Source organism: Ursus arctos, unplaced genomic scaffold (genome assembly GCF_023065955.2).
Source record: "Ursus arctos isolate Adak ecotype North America unplaced genomic scaffold, UrsArc2.0 scaffold_12, whole genome shotgun sequence".
NCBI classification, from domain to species: Eukaryota; Metazoa; Chordata; class Mammalia; order Carnivora; family Ursidae; genus Ursus; species Ursus arctos.
The window spans coordinates 41,334,674-41,355,676 of NW_026622786.1; the positions used below are offsets into that span (position 1 = coordinate 41,334,674).

At 36.8% G+C, this 21,003-nt stretch overlaps 1 protein-coding gene across 1 annotated transcript in view; it reads left to right on the plus strand.

Annotated features, from left to right (window-relative positions):
* ADGRL4 (adhesion G protein-coupled receptor L4) overlaps positions 1-6,984 on the plus strand; it is a 106,114-nt gene extending 99,130 nt beyond the window's left edge. Inside the window, exons 14-16 of the mRNA XM_026497735.4 lie at positions 3,588-3,679; positions 5,023-5,191; positions 5,571-6,984. Coding sequence (XP_026353520.2) covers positions 3,588-3,679; positions 5,023-5,191; positions 5,571-5,633 — 324 coding nt within the window. The 3' untranslated portion in view covers positions 5,634-6,984. The remainder of the gene's footprint in view (positions 1-3,587; positions 3,680-5,022; positions 5,192-5,570) is intronic.
* The last annotated feature ends 14,019 nt before the right edge of the window (positions 6,985-21,003 follow it).

The following is a 21,003-nucleotide window of genomic DNA, read 5'->3' on the forward strand; positions in this document are numbered from 1 at the left end:
TTGGGTTTCAGTCTTTCATAAACATACAGTGGGAGACAATATGTAGATAAGGTGACATTTAAACAGAGGTGGTGAGGGAATTTGCCTTGGGAATAGCTGAGAGGCCAGCCAGTACAGCCGCCCTAAGGCATGCTGGTGGGCTGGTTGAAGGACAGAGAATCCAATGTGAATGTAACAAAGTGATCAAAGGAGAGAGAAGTAGGACTGGAGAGAAGAGGTAGAGAGAGAACCAAATCATTTCAAACCTAGAGGCCATTGTGCAATCTTTAGGTTTAACTCTGAGTGCGATGGGAAGCCATCAGAGGGTTCTGAATAGAGACATGGTCTGACTTAGATTTTAAAGGGATCCATCCGACTGCTATAATGAGAACAGATTGTAGAAGGGCAAGGATGGAAGCAGAGAGACCAATTCGGGGCTTTTGTGATAATGTGGCCTCTCTCAGGATAGGCGCTCTGAAGACAGTAAGTGGTAGTCCTCTTCTGAGTAGATTTTAAAAGTAGAGCTGAAGGCTTTGCTGATGAATAAGGATAATCTGCTACAAGGATGAGACAGCTTTTTCTGGAGGTGAGGAAGATTGAAGCAAAAATAGGTTCTTTAGGGGGAAGATCAGCAACTTGATTTTTGACATGTTCAACTCCTGATGCCTCTTAGACATAGTGAAGCAATCAATAGGTTGTAAAGATAATATTTTGAGCCATTGCATCTGATCACCTAAGAAGTGAATATGCAGACAGGTCCGATGACTGATACACTCAGTAATCACTGACTTTCTCTGGGTTACCCTCCTTTGGCTTTACTGGTTGTTCAGGCTGGCTTAGAAATCACATGTGAGGGTGTCATTTACCTGTGTTCTTTTACTCTTCTGTGGAAACAATCACTTGGCACTTACTGAATAGTGTTTGACTTGCCTATTGACTGGTCATCTTTTCCATTGTGCTGTAAGTTCTTTAAGGAAAGCCTTAAGTACATAAGTGTTCTTGAATGACAGAATAAATTAAAATCCTTTGCATTTAAGATAAAATCTAAGTAATATTAATCCCCATCTACTTCACTCATCTCTTCTCATGCTACCCTTCCCTTTGTTGACTCCACCCCAGCTACCTTTGCTAATTCCTTCAAGATCTGCCATATCCTCAACTCTCTCAAGCCTCATGGATTCTTTGATCTGCTAATGCATTAGAATTTATTAGGTCTTGGTTTAAATACTAAATCCTAAGAGAAGTTCCTCCTGAACCTTTATCCTAATCCACCCTCATTTTGTCTATCCTAAGAATCCAGATTTGTGACTTGATAGCATTTATCACAGTTTGCATATTTATAAGTATTTATGTCCTTATTTACTATATATTTTCTTAATAAGGTTATGAGAACAAAAGACAATGCCTGTTGTGTTCATTAATACGTACCCATTCCTCACCACTATACCAGAGACTTGGACCCTTTATAAAATGTTTAGAATACATATAAAAAGCTTCATATATTTGTATCAGTACCAATGAACATGGGTAATAAAATCAATGTATTTGTGATTTTTTTATTACATAAACCATAACACCTTTTGATAAAGATATTTTAATCTGTTTCTCTTGTAGTGGGGAAAGTATGAGATTATGGAATAAGAATTAGTCTTCTACTTGTCAGCAGCACCTGGTTTTTATAAGTATGTAAACATTCTCCCTATTGTACAGAAAAATGTACTTTCCAGAACAGTATCACCCGTAGGGAATGTTCCGTTGCTGCTCTCTGTTATTTTAGCTTATGATGTGGAACACCATTTCCAATGTATATGGACTTCTGAGAAGACACAGCCGTATGAGCAACTATTTTTCAAACCCGTTTTATTGAAAAGAGTTTAAGAAACTTTAATATTATAATCAGTAACATGGAAAAATTATGGATCTAGAGAACATTTTTTTTGTTAAAGTTATCTCATAATTTTTTGTTGAGATAAATTCAATATAAATACCTCATTAAAATTATTTTCAAATATTCAAACCAATAATGGTTTGGCATATTATTTATACAACCAACTTTTAATACTTTTTATTATTTAAAAAAATATATACTTATATTTACAAAATTAAATACAATTGTTGTTTCCAAATTTATTTAAAGAACCTATAGCTATAAAAACCTAGAAAATACTATGTATCCCCTTTTCATACAAAAAGACTCCTTACAAAATTAAATACTATTAAATTATCATTTCAGTTCGTTATTTGAGCCTAAGATAGGGTGGAACTATCAATTCAATCACTTTTAATATGCTTTCTCTCCCCTCTGCAATTGTTGAAGTCTTTCCTTTGAAAGGAAGAATTACTGTTATTAGAATTAATTAATCATATAATTAGAAGTGATGGACATTCGGAAGCAGGAAGAAGGGAATAGACTCTTATTCCTTTAAGATTTTCTCTTAAGGACCTCTCCATGGAGAAGTGACAACATGAAATTATCTGACCTGTTCTTTCATACTGCTTTTTATAATAGTAATTAATAAATTTTGAGAAGCTATATAAAACTGTAGAATACAGATGGAAAAAAACAATTTTTTGATACTATAAGCTTTTGAAATACTAGTGTAAGAATTAGGTAAAAATTACATTATTGCACTTTGCTATTATTACAAAATGGTTTTGGAAAAAAATCTGGATTAATAAAATATATTCAATAAAGGATCAATCTCCAAATTATTTTTATAATATTTAATATTTTTAATTGTTAGTGTTCTCACATTAAAGTAGATATACATATAAAATATACCCTTGATTTAGTCTTTTGGCACCACAAATATAATTTTAAGTTTTCCAAAAATACAGGAAAAGAGGACACTTTTCATAATGCAGTCACTTTAAAAGGAGTGAAAATTGTATGTACTCTACTTAGCCCATAACAAGAAATACAAATAGAATGATGTGTCTATTAATAAAAAGTATATACCTTTATTTATTTCATTGATCAATATTTTGAAGGCTTCTGAGGTCAACTCTAGGGAAAGGAAATCTGAGCATAAATATTAGGAGACATGGCTAGATGAACCATACAAAAGAAAGTACACTCAAAACGTTTTCTAGCAATAGAAATTGAAGGTGTTTTGTTGGGTTTTCTAATTCCTCTGAATATTTTTTCCAGTTTCATTTTTTAAAGGTTGACAGAATTACCACTAACACTTCTTGAAGCAGCACATAATTTAATGAACAAAAATTTGATTTCTCAAATGTTCACAAAGTTTTTCAAACCAAAATGTAACTTTAATATGTATATGAATCCTATTATTGGCAGCAGACGATACTCATCAATCTGTAGATGTGATCATACATCTGAAGAAGTTTCTTGAACAGGGTGCTTAATATGTTCTGGCAAATTGTACTACCATTTGTACTAACAATTTTCAGTGATATCATAAAGATCAGCCACAGATTTGCTTCTTAAATCTACCAGAGGGTTTATACTTGGTAATATACATTAAAATCCCACCATTTTCTAGTTTCTATCTTATTTGAAATCTTTACTATGTATTTACTTCCTTCATATGTATCTAATTGACTATGAAAATTATCTCTTCTTTGAAATTCACTTATTTTCTCAGGTTAATCTCTTGGCTTTTGGATTTATCATATACAAAGTTTTCCGTCACACTGCAGGGTTGAAACCAGAAGTTAGTTGCTATGAGAACATAAGGTAAATGTCTCTTTAACTCTATTTCTTTAGTAGTTAAAAGCTTTAGTAATTTCAGGCACAAATAATTCTTGGAAGGACTATTTTTTAAATTATTTTTTATACTTTCTTCTGCCATATTTAAAATACTTACTGTTAAATAGCATTTAACATGTTTAATAAGACTATAATCACCATAGATTAAATGGTAAGTAAAGCAATTTTTTCCAACATAATCCCCTTTGAAAGAAAAGATGATGGTTGTGTTTTAGGGCAAAAATAAGCGTTAGTGATTTTCCTTGGAAAACATTCCTCGGAGCTTAGGAACTGTGTTTCTTTTTTGTGACTCCTTGTTTGCATGCTGCCATGATTTTTCCTTCAGCCCTCTCTTTAAAACTGATTTATTGAGACCTTGCAAATGGTTTGTTCAGGAAAAACTGAAGTGTACTATAGGGAACATTAGAAACGACTAACGTTTGTGTTGCTTGGAAACATTCCTGTAGTATTGAAACTACAGGACAAGATTTACAGTTCGGATTTAACAAACGTTTGATCGATTATTTTCTTCTACCCCTCACCATTCATAGCTTCATGTAGTGTGCTGCTTTTAATAAAGTTGAAAATGACTCATTTTCGGAGGTACACTGCTAAAACATCTTCTGCAGTACAGAATGATTGGACAAAGAATGAGTGAGAAAATAATCATTAGTTACCTCATTTTCAAAGCAATGTCCTCAGTGAGCCGGACTGAATATTGCTTGACCAAAGTCATAGGCAATAAGTTGAAAATATGTAAGAGTGTCTTGTCTTTTTTTTTAAGAAATCAGTATTCTGACATGAATTTATTTTTAGGTAATTTTATTGCAACACTGAAAAAATAATAATCTAGTTTTATCTCTTATACTTTCTTGAGCAAACCTGAAAGGAAAGCAGACGCTTCCTTTGATGTCATGCGCATGTACTGACCCAAGCCCACGTGGTATAGTTTACAAGGTTTCTTAGGGAAAATACCTCCTAGCAGATATATGTCTTACCTTCAGGAATTATTACAACATTTGATTTGAAGTCAAAGCACATACACTTCAGTACACTAGATAAAATATTTTAAGATTAAGGAAATTCCTTGAAAAATACCATATTTTAATAATATTGCCTTCATTTCGGAAGCACATCCCTGCCCCGGGGCACTAACATACCCGGAAGGCTGTCCCCTGAAGCTAAAATAATTTGTCAGTTTCAAAATCCCTTGTGGTCTTTGTAGATTTCTTCATTATACCAACAACTGTTTTCCCACATAATTGGAGGAGTCTAGGGCTGTGTTGAGTATATGTAGTTTTCTTAACTGAAACATTTCAAATATGTTCTAGGTCTTGTGCCAGGGGAGCCCTTGCTCTCCTATTCCTTCTTGGCACCACCTGGATCTTTGGGGTCCTCCATGTTGTGCATGCATCAGTGGTAACAGCTTACCTCTTCACCGTCAGCAATGCCTTCCAGGGGATGTTCATTTTCTTATTCCTGTGTGTCTTATCTAGAAAAGTAAGCAGTTTTATTTTATTTCTGTTCATTTGTTTGTTTTTTAATTTCGGTCAAACCTACAACATATTCACGTAGCATCCGTTACCAAACTGATAAAAATTCTTATTCTCATAGATTTGTGTCGAGTCTTTATAGCCTCAATACAGTACACTTTACTATCAAAGTAATCAGAACACCTAGCTGTTCATATGGAAATAGGCTTTCAAACAAAACTTGTTCTTAGGAATGTAAACATAGCTTCTAATAATTTGAGCAGATTCTGACAGATGAGAAAACAATACTTTTGAAAACCAAATATAACGATTTAATGTGATTTGAAAATAATTCGATGTGATTCTTCCAATTATGTTTAACATTTTCTTTTCTTTTCTCTTTTTAGATCCAAGAAGAATATTATAGATTATTCAAAAATGTTCCTTGTTGTTTCGGATGTTTAAGATAAAAATAGGGAACTATGGATAATTGTTGCTACACGTAAAAAAAGCCAAGCTGTGGACGGCCAATGTATAAAACTGACTTGAACCAATTATCTAATTATTAATTACTAGATAATCAACTATTTTAAATCGGTTTTTCTGTTTACAGTGTAGGAACTGTAGATAAGATACATAATTATGTACCATATGGCTATAGTTTGCTTTCCTACACGACATAGTTAGTTATGTCAAAATAGTATTGCAGATACGTGAAAAGTAATTGGTTTCTCAGGAGTGATATCACTGCGCCCAAGGAAAGGTTTTCTTTCTAACACAAGAAATATATGAATGTCCTGAAGGAAACCACTGGATTGATATTTTTGTGACTCATGTTGCCTTTGAAACTAGTCCCCTATCACCTTGGTAATGAGCTCTGTTACAGAAAGTGGAATATGAGAGAATGAAGGGGCAGAATGTAAAGCAGGCAAAAGGAAATGGCTATTATAACAATGAGATATATTTTGAGTAAACTTGTTTTTTTGTAAACTGAATGAGAAATTATAGATAAAATAATTGAACAAACACATCTTACCATTGTGTGAATTGTTCTGAACTTAAATTTCTACTAAAACAACTTAGATTTATATTTGTTATATCCATTTTCTTTCCTCATATTCTAAAAAAGACACAAAATTTCACAAATGAAATGACAAACAATTATGTTCTGTTTTTTAGGTTAACAGCATAATGAGATATATGCTGTTTCTATACTTATTTCATATATTACAATACATAAATGTGTCAAATTATAATATTGTTTGTGGCTGTAAGTGTAAAAATAGTGTATATAAAGCTGAAGTATTCTATAACCTCTCAGTTAGTGAAAAAATATTGTTATCTCATAGGGCTGGTATATTTGAGTTCTTTATTTCTTTTAATTTTAGAAATATTATAGCTCACATCACAATATTCCCTTTTAACTTACTATTTTTAAAAGGGCATTGTAAATATGAAAGTATTCAGAAAGTGAATTGCTATTTTTTTCTGTTCAGAAAAGTACACATTTAAAAATGTTATTTATAACAAAGAAATCACTGAGAACTGTAGAAATGTTCACAGTGGATCTATTTTCTGACAGTTTTCTACTATCTATTAAAGCATATCTGCTTAAGTGTATGGCTTCTATCTATCCTCAAATCTTCTCATTAAAATATAGAAAGCAGTGATTTTATTTCAAAAATATGTAATTGTCTGCACCTACCTGTAAAAGTATGCCAATACACTAAATGTCGTGATTTTAAATTAATTTCTGCAGCTGTTAAAATGAAGTCTGTCAAAATTTGCTCTAACAAATAAAATGTTATCTAAATGAATACAGCTACTGCTTTGCCGAGTCGTTTTCTGAAGAAAGATGAGCTACCTGCCAATATGTCTTATACATTTTTAGAGAATCCATGATAAATTTTCATTATATCTTCTGATCTCTTAAATGCTAAACCTATGACCCACTATTATCATTGTCATTACAGAATAGTGTTATAAGAATGTGATATTGGAAAACTAATCTGTTCAATCAATATATACAAATGATGTATGGTAGGCAGAATAATAGCTCTCCCAACACTTCCACGCCCTAATCCTCAGAATCTGTGACCGCTACCATTAGGTTACATGGAGAGGAGAATTAAGGTTGCTAATCAGCTGACCTTGACATGGGGAGATTATCCTGGATTGTCTGGGCAGACCCAATGTCATCACAAGGGTCCTTTTAGATGAAGGAGAGACGGAGGGAGAAAAGGGGACATGTCAGAGTGACACAGCCTGAGACATTTTGACCAGCCATTGCTGGCTTTGAGGATAGAAGCAGTCCACAAGCCAAGGAATGCCAGCAGCTTCTAAAAGCTGAAAAAGGCAAGGAAACGGATTCTTCCCTAGAGCCTCTAGAAGGAAGTCAGCCATGCTGATACCTTTATTTTAGCCCGGGAAGACCCGTTTTGGACTTCTAACTTCCGGAACTGTGAGATAATAAATGCATATTATCTTAAGCCACCAAGTTTGTTGATAAGTTTTCATAGGTTTATTGATAATTTTCTTATAATTACAACTACCATAGGGAATATTAGAGAAATACATAATAGCATCTTTAGAGACAAGAAATTGTTCATACCATTAGGGCAAACCTTAACTCTGGATCTTGTTCTTATCAACCCTCCCATAGATATCATTGGATAAAGATTGTATTCTCTAGCATGCTGGTTCACAACCGTCTTGGGAGTTTCCTGCGTATATTCTGAAACCAGCCCCCATATGTGGAGGACCAGGAGAGACCAAAGAGGCAGGCCACTCTAGATTGGGAGGTGGCAAGTTCAATAAGCAAGAAAACTTGGCTTATGAGATTTGTCTTGGGTGGCCACAGATGAGTACATCTCCTCACCTACTCACTGAATCTTAAAAGTTTATATAGAGGCCCTACCTAGATTCAGTCACATGTACCATCCAGACAGTTCAAACACCACATTCCTATCTCAAGGCTGCAATATTGGGGCAGCTTCTGGGAGCAATGAAGACGAGAAAAATGCACACTCCAAGGACTGTGAAGGGGTAAGGAACCTCCAAATTCCCAGGTCTAACTTGCAGGTCAACAAGATGTCAAGTCTTCTTGATGACCTCTTCCAACAATGAGATTTCAGACCTTCTCATACCTGCTTACCTCCCTGGTTTTCACTTTTTCTATATGAAAATTTATTCAGTCACACCATTTCTCTTTCCCAAAACTTATCATTGTTTACCAGATTCCCAATTCCTGGACTTTCCTCCTTGTTACCATCATTACCCTGACAAACATTTAGTTATCCCTAATGTGTCTTTCTCTACGAAGCCTTCCTGGGCTCACACAAGGAATTAATCACTTCCACCTTTGTCACCACTTTATCTAACACTTAACCTATTTTAACATTCATCACAATGTATTACGATTATTTAGACTAAGCTCAGGACATTCATTGTACCTAGTTCTGATTTTCCTTAACAGCAGGTAATGAATGATATTAAAATGGCAGGTAATTTTTTTTTTCTTTTTTGCTTCCTGAATCAGTGTAACTGCCTTCTGCTGCCTTATGCTCACATGACTCTGGACAGTCTGCTTTTGCTTTAGGTTCCACACTGGAAACCCATTCAGTGAACTGGCTTTCTCAGGTTAACCCCCGGTGCTTGTCTCTAACTGTTAGGAGGTTCAGTGGAAAAGATGGCCCAGCAGTCTCAATTCGGTGAAGTACAGCAGGCAGAGGAATTAGACTACCAGTGTAGCCTTGAGCTCAGACTACAGCTTCAACTCAGTTTTTCCAGGAAAGACGTTTGGGGATTTGTAAGGAGCTTACAAAACTCCTAATGAAGTAGTGATTTATTTTCCATTTGGCTGTTATTCCTCATGTACAACTCACTTCCCTGTTTGATAGTGAGACAAATATTAGGATTTTAGACTCAATCTCCTCGATCCCTAAAACAAATCACAAATTCTGTTATATTAACTTACAAACTCTTCTTTTCTTGACAAATAAATGGGGATGAAAGGAGATTACAGGATCTCAAGAGAGCCAATCAAATAATTCAGTACTTTAAGGTTAGCTTCAAACTGTGAGAAGAATGGACACCAAAGCAGCATAAGATAAATTCCCTGTGAAAACCTATTAACTAGACATAATAATCCCCTAATTTAAAAAAAATGTTGCTTTGTTGATTACACTGTATAAATATATTCACACACAACATAAGTATATATATATTTACAAAGAATATAATAATTAGAAAAAGTACTCAAAAATCTATCCGCAAATAACCCACCTCTGCATGCTAGGCACAACCAACAAACGGTACTTACTAATTTGATAACATCATTTCTTTAGTCCCTTTCAATCAATGCCACTCTCCTAAAATTAAACAATTCTTAATTTTCTACATATTCAATTTAACTTATCATACCTATCTTCAATGCCTTACACAGTAAGAGTTTTTTCTATATATTGACATTATTCTCTGCTTTCTCCAACATGAAATCACTGAAGCTCATATTATGGATCCAGAAAGAGTACCCATTGTTGAGGTTTTTCTGGAATGTTTTCTCCCATGCAAATTCTACCCATCATTCAAAACCTCCCTCTATGAAACCTCTCTGATCAATTTGGTCCTTATTATTTCTCCAATCTACCACAGCTATAGCACAGAGAGAGTACACGAGATAACATAGCACTTAGTAGGAGTCATTGTGAAATTGTCTTTAAGTTCAAACTTAAAACTTCCAGGTTTTAGATTACAGATATGAGAGAAATAAGAGACAAGGCATTTAAGGGGGGGGAAGAAAATTACTTCTTGAAAGTTGATAAAGATTTCAAATTATTACATTGCATGATCTCACTTAATTCTCACAATAACATTGCAATTCTATCCTCATTTTTCACTGTGAAAAGTACTCAATGTCACATAGCTAGAAAATTGCAAAATCAGTGTTCAAAGTGAGAGCCCCAGCTCCTTCTGCTCCCCCATGGGAACTCAGGAACTGGCTCACCCTCTCAGAAAGTTCCACCATCCTGTGGCCAGGAATTCATACAGGAGGAGGACAGTAATCCTGTTTATGATTATGTTCTATTGGGGATGACAGGCTTTGATAACATGGCATTTTGATATGTCTTTTCCACATGTGTATGCAATGTAAAATACACGCATATCACATATTTTAAGGTGCAATGTTTTCTCTTCTTTTCTCTTTGCTTAGTTGCCATTTCCTCGCACATGTATTTCTCTTGTCCCCATTCACACCCTCAGCATGGCAATTCACTTTAATTACCTGTTATATATTCTTCCATATTGTTCTTCCTATTTTTATCATTCTATTCAAATCATTAATAGAAGATTACATTACATGTTTCTCACGTATTGAGTTTGAGAAGTTCTTTGTAGATCTTGGATACCAGTCTTTTATCTGTAGTATCATTTGCAAATATATTCTCCCATTCTGTGGGCTGCCTCTTAGTTTTTCTGACTGTTTCCTTGGCTGTGCAGAAGCTTTTTATCTTGATGAAGTCCCACAAGTTCATTTTATCTTTTGTTTCTCTTGCCTTTGGAGATGTGTCATGAAAAAGGTTGCTGTGGCCGATGTCGTTGAGGTTGCTGCCTATGTTCTCCTCTAGGATTTTGATGGATTCCTGTCTCACATGGAGCTCTTTCATCCATTTGGAGTTTATCTTTGTGTATGGTGTGAGAGAGTGGTCAAGTTTCATTCTTTTGCATGTAGCTGTCCAATTTTCCCGGCACCATTTATTGAAGAGACTGTCTTTTTTCCACCGGATGTTTTTTCCTGCTTTATCAAAGATTAGTTGCCCAAAGAGCCGAGGGTCCATTTCTGGGTTCTCTGTTCTGTTCCATTGGTCTATGTGTCTGTTTTTGTGCCAATACCATGCCGTCTTTGTGATCACAGCTTTGTAGTACAGCTCGAAATCCGGCATTGTGATGCCCCTGGCTTTGTTTTTCCTTTTCAACAATTCCTTGGTGATTTGGGGCCTTTTCTGGTTCCATAAAAATTCTTTTCTGGTTCCATACAAATTTAAGGACTATTTGTTCCAGTTCTTTGAAAAATGTCATTGGTATTTTGATCAGGATAGCACTGAAAGTGTAGATTGCTCTGGGTAGCATGGACATTTTAACTATGCTAATTCTTCCGATCCATGAGCATGGAATATTTTTCCATCTTTTTGTGTCTTCTTCAATGTCTTTCAAGAGTGATTTACAGTTTCTAGAATATAGATCCTTTACGTCTCTGGTTAAGTTAATTCCAAGGTAAAGTATGGTTTTTGGTGCTATTGTAAATGGGATGGATTCCCTAATAAACAAATCATAAAATGGGCAGAAGATATGAACAGACACTTTTCCAATGAAGACATACAAATGGCTAATAGACACCTGAAAAAATGTTCAAAATCATTAGCCATCAGGGAAATTCAAACTAAAACCACACTGAGATACCACCTTATGCCAGTTAGAATGGCAAAAATTGACAAGGCAAGAAACAACAATTGCTGGAGAGGATGTGGAGAAAGGGGATCCCTCCTACATTGTTGGTAGGAATGCAAGTTGGTACAACCACTCTGGAAAACAGTGTGGAGGTTCCTTAAAAAGTTAAAAATTGAGCTACCCTATGACCCAGCCATTGCACTACTGGGTATTTACCCCAAAGATACAGACGTAGTGAAGAGAAGGGCCATGGGCACCCCAATGTTCTTAGCAGCTTTGTCCACAATAGCTAAATCGTGGAAGGAACCGAGATGCCCTTCAACGGATGAGTGGATTAAGAAGATGTGGTCCATATATACAATGGAATATTACTCAGCTATCAAAAAGAACGATTTCTCAACATTTGCTGCAACAGGGACAGCACTGGAGGAGATAATGCTAAGTGAAATAAGTCAAGCAGAGAAAGACAATTATCATGGTTTCTCTCATCTATGGAACATAAGAACTAGGAAGATCGGTAGGGGAAGAAAGGGATAAAGAATGGGGGAGTAATCAGAAGGGGGAATGAAGCATGAGAGACTATGGACTTTGAGAAACAAACTGAGGGCTTCAGAGGGGAGGGGGGTGGGGGAATGGGATAGGCTGGTGATGGGTAGTAAGGAGGGCACGTATTGCATGGTGCACTGGGTGTTATACGCAACTAATGAATCATCGAACTTTACATCAAAAACCAGGGATGTACTGTATGGTGACTAACAATATAATAAAAAACATTTTAAAAATTTTTAAAAAAGAAGATTACATTATAAAAACCTCTCTTCTACCTGTTTGTTCTCACTTGGAAAGCTAATAGGTATAGCTCACTCATTCTTTTTAGTGACTGAATAATATTCCATATTGAGGATGGATCATAAATTGCACAGCTGATATGCAATTCGGATTAATGCAGTAATACAGTAGAAGACTTCAGTACTTAAGAAGCAATGTTCTCTATGCCATATAACTCGGTTTTGTTGTAGGAATTACCAAATGCTATCTTTTTTCCTATGTTCCTGTGATAGATGTGGGCTCATGTTGGTAAGACAAAACACTATTACCCTTTCTTTGATGAAAAGGTTGCTTGTTATTTCTTGTAAGTATTCAATGAAACCATAGCACGGATTTGAGAACCACAAATCTCTTTGAGCATTTCAAGTGAAAAGGATTTGAATTATTTACCCTAGATGGAAGGCTGGAGCAAGCATTAAGATCAGTAGGCAATCTGAAAGTACAGAACGTTTTACTTGGTCTTTCATTCAGACATTACACATCACAGGTTTGCATGGTAGTTACGTTTAATATAAAATGAGAGGGTTGGTGTAGCTGCAATGGATCTCTTCCGGTGCCCACGTACTATGATTCTAATTCCCACCCCCACTTGGAGGCATGGTAAATAATAAAATCTGTAATGTATATTACAATTTTATGCACTCAGAAATAAGGGAAAAAATAATAGGTTTCTTTCCAAAGTGTCTTTAAGAAATGTGGTTTCATTGGGCTGCAATTTGCCATATATCAGGTTCTAAGGGCCAGACTGTTCAACCTGAAAATGATTATTTTCTTTCTTTTCCTTAATGTATTGGAAGTGGATCTAAAAGAACCTCCAGTATGCAGGGGGGCTAATTATCCTGGCAGTCAGTTCAGCTTCGGAAGTTTTAGGTGATAAGAACAGAGCCCTAAAAAGGCCTCCCCGCTACTGCTGCCTGCTGCGAAGAAAGAAACATGTGCTGCCTTCCCTGCAAATATTGTTCAAATTACCTGTAAATGCTTCTGGTTTTCCGTGCATCCTGGCTCCTGGAGAGCGGCACTGTTCTAGCGAGGTCATTTACTGTGTCACTTCGGCCACTCGGCAATCCTGCCAACTCCATCTTTCACTCGGCCTTACGCAGGAGGCTTTTCTGCCAGACCGCACGTGACCTGAGTGGGGACAGTCATTATTCAAAACAACACTGGTGTTTGTTCCTTGAGTGCCACCAGCTCCTCTGCAGAGCCACCTAAATGCTCCCCAATGTGATCCTCCCACTCAGATCAATTTCCCAGACGCTCCTAAAGGAATGCGGAAGTCAACAGCCACCTCTCACAACTTCGGACTTTACGCTCAGGGCGGCAGGACCATGCGGCGCATGCGCAAACCGCACTGCGCAGTCAGGACTCCGGGGCTAGAATTCCACCTCTCCCTCTGCTGAGACGCGATTGCCGGCAAGCTACGGCCGGCCCTGGCTTTGACTTCTCACCTAGGAAACAGAGATAACGGCACTGCCTGCCTTCTAATGCCGCTGTGAGAATCGCAGCACTTAATGTACGGAAGATCATCACTCCGGTGCTTCGCGTACAGCGGGTGACGTTGAAGGATTGGCTCTTATTATTCTAACCTGGGGGAACAACGATTGACTGAGCACCTACTGGCACCAGCAACAGTTCTAGGGAGGTGGTAGCATTCACTGGTAAAACCGAACGGATCAAAATAGACCCAAATCTCTTGTACAGAATGAGGACGTCCACAGTATTGATTTATCAGCAAGTTATTTCTGAAAGAGCAAGGCAACAATAAAAACAATAATCGGTAATGATAAAGTCAAATTGCAGGCTTACCGTCTGCATTTTCTAGCACCTCGCAGTTTGCCTTCCCAACTCCCGCCCTGCCGCATTCACAACCCCGGACCTCAAAGGTCACTGCCATGAACGGTGAAGCTGGTAGGATGGCAGAGAGAATTTCAAACGTTTAACATTGCTGACGTGTTCTCTGGGGCAGAGGTGCGGCCCAGGCCCCACACTGCTCCCTACATGGAAGATCTCTGCCCCGGTGGGGCGTATATCCTACAATTGGATGAAAATAGCTTTCCTGTGCAAAGGTTCATCAATATATTTTTATCTAAATATAAATACTATTAGCATTTACACGAGCTTGAAAAATACAATCTCTTCTTTAAACAGTGCACGGAAGCAAAAATAATTTGGTATTCTCAGCTTTCCATACATTCCTTTAAATGAGAGAGAAATTTTTATTGGCATTATTTGGGCACTTCGTGTTCTTTGCTCAGGACACTTTTGCAGTGATTTCATTTGCTCCTGCTGAATGTAAAACCATAGAAACCATGCTCCTTAAAACACAGTCTTGATTTCTTTAGAGGAAAAAGCGAATGAGCTATTTTAATACCTGAGATAAAAAAATAATACAGGAATCTTCAATAGGAAAGGAGAAAGAGTCTTTAATAAATGTCTGTAACTTGCAGGTAAAATGCATTTGGTTTTACGTATTATGTATACTATTTCAATGTTCACCATTGTTTCCTAAAAAGAATAAGATATTTTTGTTATTATATAAAGATGATTTCTAGTCTCCATATTTAGTAAACTAGATATTGAAAAAAATTTTGAGATAAATGAATTAGGAATTCTATTAGTAATTTAGGAATTCAGACATTTTGCATCTGCATATCTCATCATTCAGATAAAGAACGCCTTAGAGGTCAGAAACATACTTCTTTATTCTTCTATGTGCAAAAGTATAAGACATGTTTAGCATTGTGTGATTTTTTTTTTAACCAAGTAGATTTGCATGGGGGCTTGAATAAGCTGAATACAGAGCCAAATATTTTTTTCTACTTGTAGAGACAAGTAGAATACGAAGCTCTCTCTTTTGCTCACCAGATCTCAATTTCCTTGAGACTGGGAGCATAATGTTTCTTAGCAGGCTTCTGTTTTCTTTATAAAATACAAACAAAAGTAAATGGATTAATATATATATTTCTGACTTGGACATGATGTGAATTTTATACACTAAGAATTGTGTACATTCAAATCTTACAAAATGAATTTAAGGCACTTTACAAAGATGGATAAAATAGAAACTAGATAGTATAAATGCAAAGCACATTCTAGCATCGTGTCAAAGGAAACACAAGGTTACAGTCATAAAATGGAGGTAAAAACTTTAAACAGGAGTGCTTTATTCATTCAAGTTCTGTCCTATTACCCGTTGCCATGTAACACCACCACTCCAAACAAAGCATACCTTTAAAAAACTGATTTATTCTTGTTTCTCACATTTCCGTTGGTTGACTGGGCTCAGTAGGGTAGCTCCCACCCAGAGTTTCTCATGAAACTACAGCCCGATGTTACTGGGGACTGCAGCCATCTGACAGAGCTGTCTGCTAAAATCTCAAAAGGGGCCATCGGCCAAACCCCCATTCGTGGTCTCTCCACATCATTTGGGTTTCACATGACATGGGTTCTGGGATCCTCGAGGGAGCATCCCAAAAGCAAGCATTCCAAGAGACCCTGGTCCAAGAGACCACCCAACCTCTAAAGTCAAACAGTTTACTTCTGTCAAAGCAGTCAGTCGCCAAGCCCACCTAGATTTAAGGGGTTGAAGAAATGGATCCATGTTTTAATGGAGGAGTGACAAGGTCACATTGCATAAGAGTATATGGAAATGGAAAATATTATTGAGGTCATTTGGGCAAAATACAATCTGTCATAAGTTTTATGCTCTTGCTAATATCTATATATCACAATAATATCTTTACATTAGACAAAGCAATGAATTTCATAGGACCATTTCCTCAAGTGTCCTTGAGTGTAAGCCAATGAAAAATCACACCAAAGAACAATTCAGTAAAAGCAATAAAAGCCATAAAAGTTCCAAGTTATATGACCCAGGTAACTATTTTTTGCTATTATATCTTAATCCAGGGGTAGATTTAAAAATCCATATCTATATCAGTACTTTCCATACTATATCCTAGTATTCTGATTAATGGTAATAGGGCCTTCTTGAAAAAGAAATAATGAAGGCATTCCATAAGTAAACATTTTTGAAAAACCCTGCATGGTTTACCCATACCATTACCCAACTCCACCACTGACCTTGAATCAGCCTGTCAATTTTTGTAATCTAGAAAATGTTTTCAGAAGTACTGTTGTTTAAGGGAAAAAAACAAAATCATACACACAAACCAAAATGCTGATGTTAGTCTAACATAGCTTTGCCATACCTGTTTAAACTCAGAATACACCAATCCAGATCTGGGAGACCTCACAGGGCAAAGACTACAGGGTGTGGGAGTGATACACCGCGGTTCTCATGTCCTTCTACTGTCACTCATCCACAATTATTGACTCTGTCACCTGAGCTGTTCAGAAATACTGAGTAGTACTCTAGCTGAGAATAAATTTTAAGTACCTATTATATATAAAATAATATCCCTTTGCATTCAAACAATCCAGGAATACAGTTAGTGTTCTTTTGTAAAAACAACAACATAAGAGGATTCAGAAGCTTCATTAAGAGGCAAACCAAGGGAATATGTTACCACAGAAGATAAACAAATGATTGGGTGACTGAGAGCCCAGAGTTCTACCCCATCAATGTAGCACAGTGGGAACAGTTTAGTTAAAATCCTCACTGGTCGAATAGCCAAATATCAAGCAAGATGATCTTTTACAAATAAAGTGATCCTAATACCAAATTCCAGGTTATAGTATAAAATGTAAAGTCAGTGTAAAAAGCTGCAAATGTCTTTCTTTCACTTACTTGATAACTTTGAAAACAATCTCAAGTTTAGAACATATTTGCAAATATTTAGTTCTCAAAAAAACTAAAATTCTAAAATTTGGGTGAATGTACTTACTTTTTATAAAATGGCATTTAATTATCTTGTATTACTCTTAATATGATTTTAAATCTAATCATCATAAGACTAGTAATATAGTGTTTTCTAAATTAATGTGAATGAACTAATGTTAGTTAATTCCATGCCCTACGCAGTAGACGCCATTTACGGAATCGTATTTCTGGCCAGAAATAAGGGAAGACACTATTGAATACAAGAAAAACTAGAAAGGAAAGTTTATAAATATAAGAAATCTATCTCAAGGGTTTGATATATAGTTAGTCGGACCAAATTTAAAGTAGGTCATATTTTCTCGTTCCGTGACAACCTGAGTCAAAAGGCTAGGACCTAAAACAGACTGTCCGCTCAGACCAGATTAGATTTCATCTAGCCTAGATCTAGTTGGGGAACTTTTTCAAGACAAAATGATTCCAAAATGAAATGTGTGCTACCCTTGAGACTGAAGAACTTCTAGGTCCCTGCTTCACTGTGACAGTATACAAAAGGGAAGAGGAAATAATGAAGCTGTGCTTAATGGAAAATGAATGTATGAATTAGTGAGGCAATGAAAGTTTTAAATGAGAGCAGTTTGCAGGGATGCCTCCCCTGAAGCCACACAAAATTGAAAAGGCATCCACCGAATCTTAAACCGCATTCCGCGTTATCTTCCGGTCTCCCCTTTTAATGGATGATTTGTATGCAACACTTCCGAGGGAGATGAGAGTGTCAGAGACGACTGAATCAGACACAATCACCCTATAGACCCAGCAGGGGCAGCCTGAGATAATAGGGGGAGAGCGGAAAATCCTATGTTCTGAGTTTTTTTCCCTGGAACCACCCAAGCAACAGTCTGTGAACACCGCACACATCTTCGTGTGGCCTTCACTGGAGCTGACACCTCTCATCGTTCAAGGGAAGGGAACCAGCCCCCAACATGAGCCTGCTTTCCCTTGGCGTTCTGTTTCTAATAAGCTAAATCTCAAAGTAAGTGGTGATTGCCTTTTGGTGGCCCTACAGGCACTAATATGCTTGAAATGAAGATACGGCTATTTTGGTTTTAGCTAAATTTGTTTTCAAGAGGTGACATTTCAGAAGTATTGTAAGCCAATGGAAACCAAGGAAGAGAGCTTTGTATAGTAATCTAATTACTGAAAAACACACACAAAAACATTTTATAAGCAAGGGAGGATAAGCTTAATTTAAAGGATCGCAACCCGGTTGGAAGAATACAGCCATGAAGGAAAGACCATGTGTGGGGCTCTTCTCTTTCCTACAATGTTAGAGATCAACAACAGCCTATGAAGAGGAGCATGTAATAATATAGAAAGACTTCAACAACTAAAATGCCTAAATACAAAAACTGACCATTTTAAACATCTTTCTTTTTAAAAAGTTTGTTACAAACTGCTTAAGCATATTATAACATAATCTACTTAGGAAAGGAAAAAGTTGTAAGTTCCTTAAAAATCTCAAAGTGGGTATTTTTTCAGCACTGGTAATACCATCACTACCATACATGTTTAAATTCTGCTTCATGATATTTAAAATTCATATATTTTTTCCTTATGTGATCTGTAATGAAGAATTAACTTTGCCCAAAGAGAGGTCTGAGCTTTGCCTTCAACTTCTGAAAGGTGATCTCCAGGTCTCTGGAATGTCCCGCCTGATAGGAGTGCCTTTGTTGGCTCAGACACTGGCCACCAGACAGCCTAACAGTGTGATTCGTAACAGGAGCTTTGAGCCACACCATATTGGTTCTGAACCCCTGAGGAACCAGGGAGCAACAGTATTAGCTCAGTCTCCCGGAGGGGCTGGAGCCTAAAGGTCAGCTATACAGGAAGTGGAAAGTCAAGCCCCAATAAAAACTCTGGACACCAAAAGCTTTGGTGAGCTTCCCTTGCTGGCAATACTCTATGTGTATTGTTTCACAACGTGGCCAAGGGGAGGTAATTTTGCCTATGACTCCACGGGGAGAGGACCACCAGGAGTTCCATATTGGACCCCACCTGGACTCTGCCCTGTGCATCTCTTGCTTCGGCTGATTTTTTTTTTAAGATTTTATTTATTTATTTGCTTATTTGAAGAGAGAGCACGGGCATGCAGGAGCAGCAGGGAGGGTCAGAGGGAGAAGGAGAAGCAGACTCCATGCTGAGCAGAATGCCTAACGAAAGGCTCAGTCCCAGCACTCTGGGATCATGACCCTAGCCCAAAGGCAGACACTCAACCAACCGAGCCACCCAAGCACCCCTCATTGGCTGATTTTAATTTGTATTTTTTCACTGTAATAACAACTTGAATCAAAGGTACAGTCCAGTTCTGAGTTAGTTGTTCTAGCAAATTATCAAAACTGTGAGTGGTCATGGGGACCCCATCAATTTGTAACTGTATCGTATATATTATAGCTGGATTATATATATAAACCCCGTTTCTCTTGGGAACCCTGACTGATCATTAAGAAAGAGAGAGAGAACTTTTTATAAGAAATTGGCTTGTGAAATTTCATAATAGCTGGCAAGTCCAAAATTTGTCAGGCAGACTGGCAGTTTGGAAACTCAGGCAGGAGTTGATGTTGCAGTCTCGAGACAGAATTTTTCTTCTCTGGGAAACTTCAGTGTTTATTCTTAAGGACTTGAACTGATTGGATTAGACTCATCCACATTACTGAGGGTGATTTCCTTTCCTTAAAGTAAATTGATTGCAGATGTCAATGATATATACAAAATATTCTCACAGCAACATCCATACTAGTGTTTGAGTAAATAACACTAGTGACACATGAAACTAGCAATAAGGGTAGCCAGCTGGCCTGAAGTGAGGGTAGTCCTAGGGACCCCTGAAACTTATGGCTGGTATCTGAGAGTAGTGCTGTGGGCACTGTGTCCTCTGACTGTATATTTGGCTGAATTCCAAAAATAGACCCATACAAATATAGTCAACTGATTTTTGACAAAGGCATAAAGGTAACTCAATAGAGAAAGAACAATATTTTCAATAAATGGTGCTGGAACAATTGGTATCTGTATTAAAAGAAAAAGAAAACTAGGAACAGACTTTACATCTTTCACAAAAAGATCACTGAAAGTGGATCATAGACCTAAATATAAAATTTTAAACTATAACATTTTTGGAAGAAAACAGGGAGAAAAATCTGTATAACCTTGAATTTGGTGATGAGCTGTTAGATATAACAAGAAAAGCACAACTATGAAAGAAAAAATGATAAACTGGACTTTTAAAAAAATTAAACACTTCTGCTCTGCTAGGAACTGTTAAAAGAATGAAAAGACAAGCTATACACTGGGAGAAAATATTTGCAAATCACACATCTGATAAAGTATTTGTATCCAAAACATACAAAGAACTCTAAAACTCAACGATAAAAGCCGAACACAATTTAAAAATGGGCAAAAGATCTGGACACTTCACCGAAGAAGTTATACATATGGCAAATGGGTCTAGGAAAAGATACTCAACATTCTTTGGCATTAAATACATGCAAATTAAAGCAACAATGAGATAGCACTACATGCTGATTCGAATGGCTAACATCCAGAAAGCTGACAATATCCATCTCTGGCAAGAACGCAGAGCAACAGGAACGCTCATTCATTGCTGGTAGGAAAGCAATGCCACCACCCTGGAAGACAGTTTGGCAGTTTCTTGTAAGCTAAACATAGTTTACCATATGATCCAGTGATTGTATGCCTAGGTATTTACCCAATTCATTTGAAAATTAATG